We start from the raw sequence: 15,121 nt of genomic DNA, 5'->3' as shown, positions 1-15,121 counted from the left end.
CCGAAAATTGATTAATCATTATGTAAATTAGGTAATTAATAATATTAACAGATTTTTACCCAAAAATAATCAAATCTGCGCATTAGTTCAGAGCATCCATGTGCCAAGTTTCATTGAAATCCAATGAGTTGTTCTTAAAAAATCAGTGAAACAGTCATAAGAACAGCTTAAAATCAGTTAATTATCATGCAAATTAGGTAATTAATATTTATAGATTTTTACCCAAAACTAGTCAAATCGGCGTATTGGTTCAGAGCATCCATGTGCCAAGTTTCATCAAAATCCAATGAGTGGTTCTTCAAATATCAGTGGAACAGTCATGGAACAGCTTGAAATTAGGTAATTAATATTCATAGATTTTTACCCAAAACTAATCAAATCTGCGAACTAGTTCAGAGCATCCATGTGCCAAGTTTCATCAAAATCCAATGAGTGGTTCTTCAGATATCAGTGGAACAGTCTTGGAACAGCTAAAAATCAGCTAATTACCATGCAAATTAGGTAATTAATATTCATAGATTTTTACGAAAACCTAATCAACTCTGCGCATCATCCCAGAGCATCTATGTACCAAGTTTCACGAAAATTTGATTAGTGGTTCTTGAGATAACGGTGGAACAAAAAAAGTGACATACATACATACATACATACAGACATACAGACATACAGACAGGGTAACTGCAAAGACTCCCTATTGTGCTTCGTACACGGGAGTCAAAACTTCTGACAAAATTTGTTGATTTGGTCCTATTTCAATGGAGCATTCAAGCCTCATCCCCAAAGACATACATTCTTGCCATTCCCCTGAAGGAGAAGTGGTCGTTGATATTGGTCCCATAAATGATGTACCGTATATAGCACTTTTACTGTCACCACAATAATAATCCACAATGACAGTAAAATGACATTGTTCACACAAAGTTGCATGTAGTATGCATTGACCTTTATTTTCAAATTTAATCATTTAATTGAGCAAGGAGAGCACGTATTAAATTTTGCAAATTGGCAAGGTTTCCTAATCACCAGTACGTAAAAACCACTGCAATACAGGAGACTGAAACACAGAAATAAGTACTGTGGAATACTTTATTTTCGCTGAAAAGGCTTTTTGGGCATTTTGTATGCTATTTATTTTCACTGATTTTTGATGAGCTTAATGTGAAATATAGGAAAGAAAGTATATTCGCTGGATTTTATTTTCACAAAATCATTCCTTCAGTGAAAATAGCGAAAATAAATTCCAAGCGAAAATAAAGTATTCGACAGTAATAAACATCCTTTAAGTATAATTTTACGAGACTGTCACAGTTGCATAATAATCACAGATTGATACGAGACAAATCCAAGATAATTACCTGCTCTAAAATTTCCTCTTTTTCTTCAACAAGTTTTTTAAGTTTAAAATCTATACTGCCATCTCCTAATTTTTCTAATAACTGGGCCCCATCAGGCGTGACCAGTGCAGCAGGGCTTAATACTGGGTCTTCTCCATCTAAGACATCAACGTCTTCCTCTGTAGTTTCTCCTCCAACCAACACTAAACCATACTCCTGTAACAGCATGAATATTTCATGGTCAGTATATACTTAAAGTTGCAGCATTCCCTTTTTGCAAATTTATGAGGCACCATTCAATGACCAATTTATACAACATCAAAAATTGTGAATGGGTGATAGAGAAATTAACTGTAGAATATGAATTTAGGTGATCCTCTTAAATTCACCTTCAGAAACTTAGTTAGTTGACTAGGAAAGTAAAGCCAGGATATCTACTTATAGCATATCAAATGATACTAACTCAGGCATGGCTGAGAAACGGTTGATGATATGTTCAAATGTTGACTACCGTTAAAATCCTATTATAAACCGCATACCTAATAGTAACCGCACCCTCGATTTCGGCTTCAGTATTAAAGAGTTCTCAAAAAAAATTGAAAACATGAAAAGTATCTATTACTAACCACACTCCCAATTCAACAAGACCGTGACCGACTTTGTTTCAACCAGCTGGTACATTGTTCCTAATCCTATTCATTTGTTTGTTTATATAGTACCTATATACATGTATGTAATATCAAAGCAATTGGACTTGCGGTTTTCAACAAGAAGTCGAAAATATCACTTTTTACCAAAAATGACAAAAATATTCACCAAAATTAGAGAATTAAAGATATCATTACAAAATGAACAAATCTGAGAGAGGTCCACATGTAGTACCCATATATGTAATATCAAAGCAATTGGACTTGCGGTTTTCAACAAGAAGTCGAAAATATCATTTTTTACCAAAAATGACAAAAATATTCATGAAAATTAGAGAATTAAAGATATCATTACAAAATGAACAAATCTGAGAGAGGTCCACATGTAGTACTTATATATCTAATATCAAAGCAATTGGACTTGCGGTTTTTAACAAGAAGTCAAAAATATCACTTTTTACCAAAAATTACAAAAATATTCACCAAAATTAGAAAATTAAAGATATCATTACAAAATGAACAAATCTGAGAGAGGTCCACATGTAGTACCTATATATGTAATATCAAAGCAATTGGACTTGCGGTTTTCAACAAGAAGTCGAAAATATCATTTTTTACCAAAAATGACAAAAATATTCATGAAAATTAGTGAATTAAAGATATCATTACAAAATGAACAAATCTGAGAGAGGTCCACATGTAGTACTTATATATCTAATATCAAAGCAATTGAACTTGCGGTTTTTAACAAGAAGTTGAAAATATCACTTTTTACCAAAAATGACAAAAATATTCACCAAAATTAGAGAATTGAAGATATCATCATGAAATGAACAAATCTAAGAGAGGTCTACCCAAGGTACATATACACCAAGTATCAAAGCATTCAGGCTTGTAGTTTTCAAGAAGAAGTCGAAAAAGTAAAACATTGACACGGACGACGGACAATCACTCATATGATAAGCTCCACTCGACAAAGTCGACAGCGAAGCTAAAAAAAGTCATGTCGTTTTCCCATGGAAATCAAAGCCAAAAGATTGCACTACATTATTGGTAAATCGCTTCTGGGTTTCGTTCACCACGAAGTCGGTGACCTGTCATTAACATATTTAAATGAACTAAGGTAATTTGAACACGTGGGCACCATCCAGCATTTTGATTGGTTAATTGACCTACCCGGTCAAGTAATGTCTCGTGTGCATTCAAACTACATAGCGGAAGTCGTGTCGCATCGATCGTTTACATGTGACCGAAATAATTCGCTTACTGTGAAACTAAGTTGAATTTTACTTGCATTTGACAACAATTCAACGAATTTATTTTTCGTGCGTTATTATAATCACTACTGAGTAATAATCAACAATTTCAACAGTTCGAAAACAAGTAAGTTATTCACTTGTGAGCCGAAGCATGGCCGGATTGCGTTACCGCACCCACGGTACCATACTTTTTTAGTGCCGTACCATGATCATTTTCTACTAAGCAATGTAATAATGTTTGTTTTTATTTGAAACTCCTGTCAGAATATACTTTCCGTTACGAAGAAAATTAAACAAGCAGCCTGTCGGCTGAGATAGCTCCGCTGTTAGCAATGCACATGGCAATTAAAGAACAGAAGATATCATTAGAAAATGAACAAATCTGAGAGAGGTCCACATGTAGTACCTATATGTATAATATATCAAAGCAATTGGATTTGCGGTTTTCAACAAGAAGTCGAAAATATCACTTTTTACCAAAAATTACAAAAATATTCATCAAAATTAGAGAATTAAAGATATCATTATGAAATGAACAAATCTGAGAGAGGTCCACATGTAGTACCTATATATGTAATATCAAAGCAATTGGACTTGCGATTTTCAACAAGAAGTCGAAAATATCACTTTTTACCAAAAATTACAAAAATATTCACCGAAATTAGAGAATTAAAGATATCATTACAAAATGAACAAATCTGAGAGAGGTCCACATGTAGTACCTATATATGTAATATCAAAGCAATTGGACTTGCGGTTTTCAACAAGAAGTCGAAAATATCACTTTTTACCAAAAATTACAAAAATATTCACCGAAATTAGAGAATTAAAGATATCATTACAAAATGAACAAATCTGAGAGAGGTCGACATGTAGTACCTATATATGTAATATCAAAGCAATTGGACTTGCGGTTTTCAACAAGAAGTCGAAAATATCACTTTTTACCAAAAATTACAAAAATATTCACCAAAATTAGAGAATTAAAGATATCATTACAAAATGAACAAATCTGAGAGAGGTCCACATGTAGTACCTATATATGTAATATCAAAGCAATTGCACTTGCGGTTTTCAACAAGAAGTCGAAAATATCACTTTTTACCAAAAATTACAAAAATATTCACCAAAATTAGAGAATTGAAGATATCATTACATCAAAGAAAGCTTAGAAAGAACTCCCATGTGCTGAGAGTATTGGAGACACATTAAATATAATTCGAAATTACTTAGCTGAAAACTAATTATGCAAATCAGAAAATTAATATGACCAGATTTGAGTGTAAAACTAATGAGGTCTGCGCAATGTAACAGAAAATCTATGTCTCCAAGTTTAATTGAAATGTGATTAGAACCAAAAAATTATGAATTATTATGCTTATTAGGGAATTAATATGAACAGATTTTTACCCCAAACTAATTAGGTTTGTACATTGTCCTAGAGCATCTTTGTACTAAGTTTCATTGAAATGGAATAATTAGTACCGTGAAAACTCCAAAATTTCGACCCCTCTAAAAATTCGATCGCCTATTTATTTGCCGGGGTTCGGTGTTTTATTTACCTCCAAATTTTCGACTCCACTAAGAATTGCCGACTCATTCTTATTCGAAAATTGCGACCAGTTTTAGTTTTCCCCCAAACGAAAAAAAAACCGATGTGAGCGTTCAAACGGGACCTTCCTCGAAGGCATGAATCCGGGTTTCTGATTGACTGAGAGATTTTTATTTTATTGGTAACGAAAATATATTCTAAATAAACGAAGTTTCAAATAAAAACGAACACAAAAATCTCGGCATGCTGTGTTTCTGAATTGTTGATTATTACTGTACTCAGTAGTGATTATAATAATGTACACAAAATAAATTTGTTGAATGGTTATGAAATACAAATAAAAGTCAACTTAGTTTCATCGTAAGCGAATGATTCCGGTCTCGAATAAACGTTTGATGCTGTAGGATATCCGCCATGTTCTCTTAGGTCAAATAGGTCAAATCGCTAATTAACCAATCAAAAAGCTGGATGATGCCAACGTGTTCAAATTACCATAGCTTATTTAAATATGTTAATGTTATTGAACGCAATGCGGAAGAGATTGGTGTTGTAGTACGATATTTTGGCTTGGATTTTGATGCGAAAACGGCATGATTTTTTTTAAATAAAAAAATTAGTTGTTTTTAAAAAATAAACTGGTCATCTGAAGAATAATTTAACATTGTTCACAGTGATAACAGCTCATTCTCGAAAGGAAGCTTACCCGCTCACGCTAGTCACGATAAAAATCATACACGTGTACTCTTGAATAGACAGACGTCAATGACTACGGTAAAACTTACTCTATTTTAGCCGGCAGGATTGATTGAAATGTCCAAAAAATGACGCCAAAATACACCTTAAAAGTCCCATTTTATTTTCTTAAATCCCATTTTATTTTTTAATCCAAGGGCGAATTTACGGCAGAATTTGGTCCCTCAAATAAGGGACACGTGAGCTTTGATTCTAACCGGATACATTGCACTGGGTCGGGGAGATAGTTTGCTAAACTTCCATGTATCTTTTGTCCAATGGGTACCTGTACTTCGAACATTCGCAAGTTTTCCTAGGTAGTGCGAGACAGCTTTGTCTTTTGACCTATTAGTTTTGTGCTGACCTCTTCTCCGCGTCTTGATGTTTTGTTTTGCTTGTCATAATACTCACTGATTGATGACTTTGTTTAGATTTTGAGTTACAACTCGGCCACGACCTTTGCTTTTACCGTGAAACATGAGGAAGTTTACGTCAATTGACGGACATTGCATTTTTTAAAAACTAATGAAGCACACTGTCTATCATCCCCATTTTTTCATTTGCTGATTTCTATTCTGAAAAATTCGACCGTCCGAAAATGCACCTTAATTTTGACTCTAAAAACACGTCACATTTCTAACACCAATTATTTAAAACCGGTCGAAATTTTGGAGTTTTTACGGTGCTTTAGATATCAGTGTGAAAGCTTAAAATTGGTTAATTATGCAAATTAGGTAATTAATATGTACAGATTTTAACCCACAATTATTCAGGTCTGTCTATTGTCCTACAGCATCCATGTACATTCATTGATATGTGATGTATAGTACCTGAGATATCAGTGTGAAAGTTGGTTAATTATGCAAATTAGGTGATTAATATGCACAAATATTTACCGGAAACTAATTGGGTCTGCATAATTCTAGATTCATTGAAATGTGATGATTAGTACTTTAGATATCAGTAGAAAAGCTGAAAATTAATTATGCAAATTAGGTAATTAATATGCACAATTATTTACCCTAAAACTAATCAGGTCTCTGCATAGTCCTAAAGGATCTATGTACCAAGTTTCATTGAAATGCGATGATTAGTACTTGAGATACCCGTGGAAAAGCTGAAAATTAACTAATTATGCAAATTAGGTGATTAATATGCACAAATATTTATCGAAAACAATCAATCTCTGCATAGTCCTTGAGTATGTAAGTACCAAGTTTCATTGAAATGTAATGCTAACTACTTATATCAAATGCTGAAAATTAATTAATTATGCAAATTAGGTAATTAATATGTACTGATATTACCATAAAAACTATCAGGTCTGTGCAGTGTCGTATGACATCTATGTACCAAGTTTCATTGAAATGTGATGATTAGTACTTGAGATATCAGTGGAAAAACCGAAAATTGACTAATCATTATGCAAATTAGGTAATTAGTATCCACGGATTATTACCAAAAACTAATCAAAACCTAGCATTAGTTCAGAGCATCTATGTACCAAGTTTCATCAAAATCCAATGAGTGGTTGTTTAGATATCAGTGGAACAGTCATGGAACCACTAAAAAATAGCTAATTATCATGCAAATTAGGTAATTAATATGCACGGATTTTTACCAAAAATTAATCAAATCTGCGCATATGTTCAGAGCATCTATGTACCAAGTTTCATCAAAATCCAATGAGTGGTTCTTTAGATATCAGTGGAACAGTCATAGAACAGCTAAAAAATAGCTAATTATCATGCAAATTAGGTAATTAACGAGCATGGATTTATACCAAAACCTAATCAAATCTGCGCATTGGCCCAGAGCATCTATGCACCAAGTTTCTTCAAAAACCGATGTATGGTTCTTGAGATAGCAGTGGAACAGTCGGACACACATACACACACACATACACACACACACATACACACATACACACATACAGACACACTAACTGCAAAGACTCCCATTTTGTGCTTCGCACATGGGAGTCAAAAATGAACAATCTGAGAGAGGTCGACATGTAGTACCTATATATGTAATATCAAAGCAATTGGACTTGCGGTTTTCAACAAGAAGTCGAAAATATCACTTTTTACCAAAAATGACAAAAATATTCACCAAAATTAGAGAATTAAAGATATCATTACAAAATGAACAAATCTGAGAGAGGTCCACATGTAGTACCTATATATGTAATATCAAAGCAATTGCACTTGCGGTTTTCAACAAGAAGTCGAAAATATCACTTTTTACTAAAAATGACAAAAATATTCACCAAAATTAGAGAATTGAAGATATCATCATGAAATGAACAAATCTGAGAGAGGTCTACCCAAGGTACATATACACCAAGTATCAAAGCATTCAGGCTTGTAGTTTTCAAGAAGAAGTCGAAAAAGTAAAACATTGACACGGACGACGACGACGGACAATCACTCATATGATAAGCTCCGCTCGACAAAGTCGACAGCGGAGCTAAAAAATAAATGCATATTACATTAAATATACCGAGTATTTTTTTTTATTATGTGAACAGTTTTTTTGTGACGTGACGCTTATCACTCTTCCCTGACATCTAAATTGGAGTTAGCTTTATTCAAAAGATTGTACGGTGTATTGTTTGTTTTGTGCAAGTGATGGGGAGTGGGGAAAAAATGACCATGCCCATTTAGTGATTGCAATATGTCCCTAATATAAACCGCACCCCGAACTTGAGCTGATGATCCCAATTTTTTATTTGATACATTGTAATATAAACCGCGGTTTATAATAGGATTTTAACAGTATTTGTTGTTTTGGGGACCAAAACAAAATACAAATCAAGATGTACATATGTGTATACCATTGTGACTTGTCATTGTACCAACTGTTGCCCAGGTCAGGGCATATCCGAAAAATGACAATACACAGAGCTCAAAATGAAAGTCCCTGTTCCTGACTATGCTCTGACAATTTTTATCATCAGAGTCTACTATATTTTGGCAAGAGGAATACTTTTATATGTACAATGTATTCAATTGTACAATGAGAAACAGGGTCCAACTAGTGAAATGGAGTAAAAAAGAAAAAGAAACATGTATTGCTATCAGCATATGATTATGAAATGCCCACATTTTAACAAATTTTCATACTATTGAGAAATAAAATATTAAAATATTCAATTCAAACTCCTGGAATTTCTACAACTACAGGAAATATGATGATGCCATGGAGAATTGCTGAAAAAAGAGACTATACAACCTAATACCATCAAATAGACTATGACCAGCTATCAACATGTACACTCTGGTTTACACACCTCTATAAGGTCATCTCTTTGTTTCAACATTTCTTTACATACTGATACATCATATGTTAATTTCATCTTCTCACGTTTGCATAATTCTAAATCCTGCAAACAAATGAAACATTATGATAAGAAAGAATGAGAATTAAACAAATTATTCAAAGTGAAAAATATTAAATGAGCAAATGTTCACAAGTGAGAAATGCAGTCTTGCCATACAGGTCAAATTCTCATAGTACATTCCCATTCCCAATACAATACAATCCCAGTACATTTCCCCTAAATTAATCACAGTACATTCCCTATGTTCTCAAAGTAAATTCCCAATAACTCACCCTTTGTTCTCACAGTACATTCCTAATAACTCACCCTTTGTTCTCACAGTACATTCCCAATAACTCACCCTTTGTTCTCACAGTACATTCCCAATAACTCACCCTATGTTCTCACAGTACATTCCTAATAACTCACCCTATGTTCTCACAGTACATTCCCAATAACTCACCCTATGTTCTCACAGTACATTCCCAATAACTCACCCTATGTTCTCACAGTTTATTTCCAATAACTCACCCTATGTTCTCACAGTACATTCCCAATAACTCACCCTATGTTCTCACAGTACATTCCTAATAACTCACCCTATGTTCTCACAGTACATTCCCAATAACTCACCCTATGTTCTCACAGTACATTCCTAATAACTCACCCTATGTTCTCACAGTACATTCCCAATAACTCACCCTATGTTCTCACAGTACATTCCTAATAACTCACCCTATGTTCTCACAGTACATTCCTAATAACTCACCCTATGTTCTCAAAGTAAATTCCCAATAACTCACCTATGTTCTCAAAGTAAATTCCCAATAACTCACCCTATGTTCTCACAGTTTATTTCCAATAACTCACCCTATGTTCTCACAGTACATTCCCAATAACTCACCCTATGTTCTCACAGTACATTCCCAATAACTCACCCTATGTTCTCACAGTACATTCCCAATAACTCACCCTATGTTCTCACAGTACATTCCTAATAACTCACCCTATGTTCTCACAGTTTATTTCCAATAACTCACCGTATGTTCTCACAGTACATTCCCAATAACTCACCCTATGTTCTCACAGTACATTCCTAATAACTCACCCTATGTTCTCACAGTATATTCCCAATAACTCACCCTATGTTCTCACAGTACATTCCCAATAACTCACCCTATGTTCTCACAGTACATTCCCAATAACTCACCCTATGTTCTCACAGTACATTCCCAATAACTCACCCTATGTTTTTCCCTGGCTTCTCTCTGTAACTCCTGCATACATTCCTCCTGTTCTTCAAGAACATCTTTTAAAGTGTCCACTTGGTAAATAAGAGCTGCTTTCTGATTGTCCAGCTGTGCATTTGTCATCATAGCTTTCTTATATTTGTCCTCTAGTTCATAAAGTGCATCCTAAGGGGAGCAAATAAAAAAACTGAGAACTCTTTTCTGGAGCTTTGCGCAACTTTAACCTATTTGAACACTAAAGTCAGCTTTTGTCACCTATCCCAAGTAAAACCTGCCTAAATGTTTGCATTTTTTTCATAAAAACTATAGACTAAACTTGTAACTTTTTGGGGGAATATGTCTATTTGGTCCAAAATTAACAAAGGAGTTACAGAAAAAAATGCAATATTGCACACATTAAATTTTTGGTGAGAAAAATTGAGAAAATTCTTAGGGTTAAGAGTGTCCATGCAAACATAGCAATTTGCTGACATTGATAATATAATAAGTGAGTACCCTATATAAACTGGTTTCTTAGCAGCCATTAAAACTCTGCAAAAGGCAAAATACTTGCATCTATTTGTTAGTGAAAGCAGCACATTTACCATATTTATCCGATAAACCATCCATTCAAAACTTCACCCATGGACGATGTTTTGGCAAGGTGAGTGATCTTTTGATTGCACATAAAACATATAGTGTAGAGAAAAGTTTCAGAAATATGCCGTAAACACATTTCAATCTTTCCTGCGCTTAAATGAGAGTCTAATTTTTTTTTGTAGTCACTCTCGCCGATTCAAGAATATGATGAATAATGAGTGTGAATAGATGTATTCTGTATAACAATGAGCTGTTATCACAGTTGTTGAATAAGCAAAAATCCTAATTTCTTGTTTTCAAAATGTGATAAAAAACATAGTTGAACTCTGGTGACCTTGCCCTTTGTTATATAACATTATTTCCTTTATCATAGTTTGTTTCAATATGAATATGCATTGTCATAATTAATTTTGAATACAGACAACTTTTGGGAAACCGAATGTCCTTGATAGATGTAAATATCTTACAAAAACAGTACATTTGTTTTAATTATTATGACGACGACAACGCCAGATAGAAATTTGTCCCTTAATATACCTTTCCCTTACATCTTTGATGGTACGAGCAATGTCAAAATGTGCCAAAAGATCACCATGGCCCAAAAATATAACCCCTTCTTCAGGACAAATACAGTAATGGTAAGTTTATGACAGTGGTTGAGTGAACAATACAGGAAGCTACATAGCTAGTCAGCAGTAGTAATGTAAAATACTTTATTTGCGATTGGAATTTATTTTCGCTATTTTTGCTGAAGGGATGATTCAGTGAAAATAAAATCCAGAGAATATACTTTTTTTCCTATATTTCACATTCAACTGATCAAAAATCAGTGAAAATAAAAAGCTGTTTCAGTGAAAATTAACTCCAACGAAAATAAAGTATTCCACAGTATATACTTGTACACCTAGCCATTAGTAATATCAATACATCTGTTTCACGTAAATTGAGTGAAGAATTAGCTCTGTGCATTTTTGATCACCTTAATGTTATTGTAAGATGGACACAATCAAAGCAGGGATGTGAAAACAGTTACCTGTTCAGATTTTCTCTCAAACTTGAAAATGAAAAAATTGCAAAAGAAGAGAAAGAAAAACGAAGCACCAGATTACTGAGATGGAAATCCAGTGCTGTGACAGGAAGTATGAATACAAATAACATGAAGTCAACGCATCACACAGTACAAATCATGTCCCATTACAGTCATACATGTACAAGATGAGAATATACCATAGAGATTATTTAAGTTTGCTTATATTGTATGCTATTGTGTTTCATCATCAATATTGTCCAAAAAACAGTAACAATTATCCTTATCAATGATAGATAAAGATATGCAATCTCATAACCATTCTTAGTGATATGAGACGAGGACCTTATTGAAATCATACAAAACAATCTGGTATGGAAACTCAGATTTCCATTTCACATCACATTTTTACTTATCAATCGCATCATACAATATAAACGTTGAAAAACAACGGAAAGGTATGATTATGGAAAAAGAAATGAGTTAATGACATTCCAATTTTGCTATATTTTCAGTGTACAGTAGAACGTCGATTATCCGGACTGTCGGGGGGACATGCTTTAGAACGATTGACATAATAAATTGTTGTAAAAATCCAGGTTGGATACTGTGATCATCGGACGTAAACACTTCGACGATGTGAACCATCAAACAGCCCGCCGACTGTGGTCATTGGTTGCCGTTGTCTGCTGATAAACCATCAAAGAGGCACACCAAGGGGTTGTCGTTTCGTCTCTCTTTTTCACTGCACTATTAAACTGGCGTCGCTTCTGTGGCAAGACATCCCAGAAGTTATTTTCTTTCTTTTTTTATTCCGAAAAGGATGTGACTTCTAATACTGGACATTAAAATTAAAAATCAGAAAAAACATGGGATCGGCTCATTGCCGCGTTTCTTTGACGGCAGTGGAACCCCGTACAATTTTCCCGGGAAACGTATCCGAACTGCGATGACTTACAATTTGGTAAAGTTTAGGATCTGACTGTAAACAGTGGAGAAGACATTTGATGAAGTTTGTGTTTTTAGGACATTTTTTATTTACAGTGGAACACTGGTGTGGCGTAATAGGCTTGTCTGAATTTAGAAAATTATTGGATACTGTAATTCGTTTCATTGTTTGCGCTGACACTGTAAACAATAAACGTACACGTGAAAGACGTCGGATTACATGTTGATAACAGCTTTATTGAAAGTGTTGCACCAGGAAATCACACAAGACGACTGTAGTTTTTATTGTTCACAGTTGACTTTTGTATTATACGGAACACAGCCAGACCTGCATACAAACTTTGGGGGACACACAGTAGGTTCGGATAACCGAACATTTCGGATAATCGACGTCCGGATAATCGACGTTCCACTGTATGTCATTCTTTACATATTATACCTTCGACCATATACTGTAAAATACTTCACTTAGCTGGAATTAATTTTTCGCTGAAAAGACTTTTTGGATCTTGTATTGAGTTCGAAATATAGAAAAAATGTATATTTGCTGGATTTTATTTTAACTGGATCATCACTTCAGCAAAAATAAATTCCAAGTAAACAAAGTATTCTACAGTTTGTAATAATGTACTTTTCATTTAAACATTTTCAGTTACAGTGGAATCATGGTCACTTCTTATTTTCTAAAGGTGCACCACTTTCTCACTGTAAACTTTAAGTTTAGTTTTCAAAATACTGTAAAATCTGTAATAGAAGCAGCGACTTCTATTAAAATGGTATAATGCAACAGAAGGGATGCGGCTTCAATTAGAGCATGTACACATATGAGAAATGAGAAATTTTTGGTTCTCAAATGTTTTCTATTAGGGATGTGGCTTCTAATATAGATATTACAGAACTCTTAATTTCCAATAAACATGAGCATATGTGGAAACTGTTTTATTGACATCCATTCTTATCTAACCTTCAAATCATCTGATGTAATTTCCTGTATGTTTTCTTCATTGTCTCGTTGTGACGTCCCACTGCTGAGACTGCTCTGTGAAGACGTCATCATAGATCTGGCATTAATTATTGCTGTAGGTTGCTGAAGATAAAAGAACAAAATGATGTGATAGAGAAAAATAAACATGACGTGAACATAATCAGTGGACAGGCACAGTATGATATTGTCATGTAATCTCTAAATGTACCCCTATTTGAAATGCCACAGCTAAAAGAACAAAAACGCGGTATAACTATCAGAGTTAATCAATGAATATAAAGCTACTTAACACTTTTACTGGTGGTGTTAACATTCTTATAAAAGCTGAAAGCTGGCCTTATGTTATATTTGAAATGACCACCAAGACTGAGAGCAGTTATAGCACAAACAATACAAAAATGGGAAAGGCACATGTTGCATACAACAAAATTATCATTGCATCATTTCAAGTCTAGTGTGAATATGACTTTCAGTACATTTAACCTATTCACCACCAGTTCCCGCTTTTTATCACAAACTCACAAAATAGTTCTCTTTACAGTCTTGATTTGAGACAAAAATAGCAAAATTTTTGGAGGAAGAACTAAAAATTGACGCAAATGTTGCCTGTTGGCTCCAAAATTAGGGTTCATTTCTAGAAATATTGAAGAATATACAAGAAAAACATGCAAACAAATTTGGTGAAAAGGACGTCATAGAGTAATATGGACATGACGTAATTATAATCAGTGGACAGGCACAGTATGATATTGTCATGTAAGCTCTAAATGTACCCTCATTTGAACTGCCACAGCTGGAAGAACATAAATGCTATATAACTACCAAGAAAAGTCAAAAGATAGTGTTGTCCAGTTCACACTCCTTGCATGGTAGTAACTTTGATTATTACATCCATATTTATCACCATAGCAACTACTATTGATACTACCCTCATGACAGTTTCAACATAATTACCTTGGCAATATTTTTGACACCAACAAATTTTTCATCACTGATCTGTGCAAATTCTTCATCCATTTTCTTCTCGGCCTGAAAGAGATAATCCACATCACCGGTATTTATTTTTTGATATAAATCACTACTAACAACAAGTAAAATGAGCTCTAGAAGTACCAACACTTGGCATTCGGTGACCATTACAGTTTTGAAAGAATGGGTGCAGAAAACATATGCGACAGCAACATTTTATGAAGGTATCTTCTGCAAATAAATATATCAACCAAGCTCCTCTATTTAAGAATGAACATAGTTATTAGAACACTGAATAGTTAAATAATCTTGATATTGTACTTTTCTGTGATTTTACTGTCATTTTTTTATGATTCACAAGGGAGTTTACTGCATGGATAAAGCCATTGCTAGATTACTTCAATGTCAAAACAAAAACATGTTACAAACATCACAGTTCCATTTTTAACAAGTTTTCCACCTGTTGCCACCTTAAATTACTTCCTATGAGTGGCTTTGCAATCTTAGTAATGAAAAG

At 34.0% G+C, this 15,121-nt stretch overlaps 1 protein-coding gene across 4 annotated transcripts in view; it reads right to left on the bottom strand.

Annotated features, from left to right (window-relative positions):
• Positions 1 to 15,121, bottom strand: part of LOC100377949 (leucine-rich repeat flightless-interacting protein 2-like) — a 45,778-nt gene that overhangs the window by 6,086 nt on the left and 24,571 nt on the right. For 3 of the 4 annotated variants that reach the window (XM_006824553.3, XM_078005523.2, XM_078005525.2), the window contains exons 3-8: positions 14,590 to 14,664; positions 13,615 to 13,737; positions 11,709 to 11,729; positions 10,091 to 10,261; positions 8,817 to 8,909; positions 1,356 to 1,550 (exon numbers count right to left, since the gene is read on the bottom strand). In XM_006824553.3, coding sequence (XP_006824616.1) covers positions 1,356 to 1,550; positions 8,817 to 8,909; positions 10,091 to 10,261; positions 11,709 to 11,729; positions 13,615 to 13,737; positions 14,590 to 14,664 — 678 coding nt within the window. The remainder of the gene's footprint in view (positions 1 to 1,355; positions 1,551 to 8,816; positions 8,910 to 10,090; positions 10,262 to 11,708; positions 11,730 to 13,614; positions 13,738 to 14,589; positions 14,665 to 15,121) is intronic. The other variant, XM_078005524.2, reaches the window with a different exon arrangement.

The sequence above is a fragment of the Saccoglossus kowalevskii genome, chromosome 7 (assembly GCF_978046115.1).
Source record: "Saccoglossus kowalevskii chromosome 7, keSacKowa6.1, whole genome shotgun sequence".
In the NCBI taxonomy this organism is placed as follows: domain Eukaryota; kingdom Metazoa; phylum Hemichordata; class Enteropneusta; family Harrimaniidae; genus Saccoglossus; species Saccoglossus kowalevskii.
Note: the sequence above shows the minus strand (reverse complement) of the source record. Positions and strands in the feature narration are given on the sequence as shown.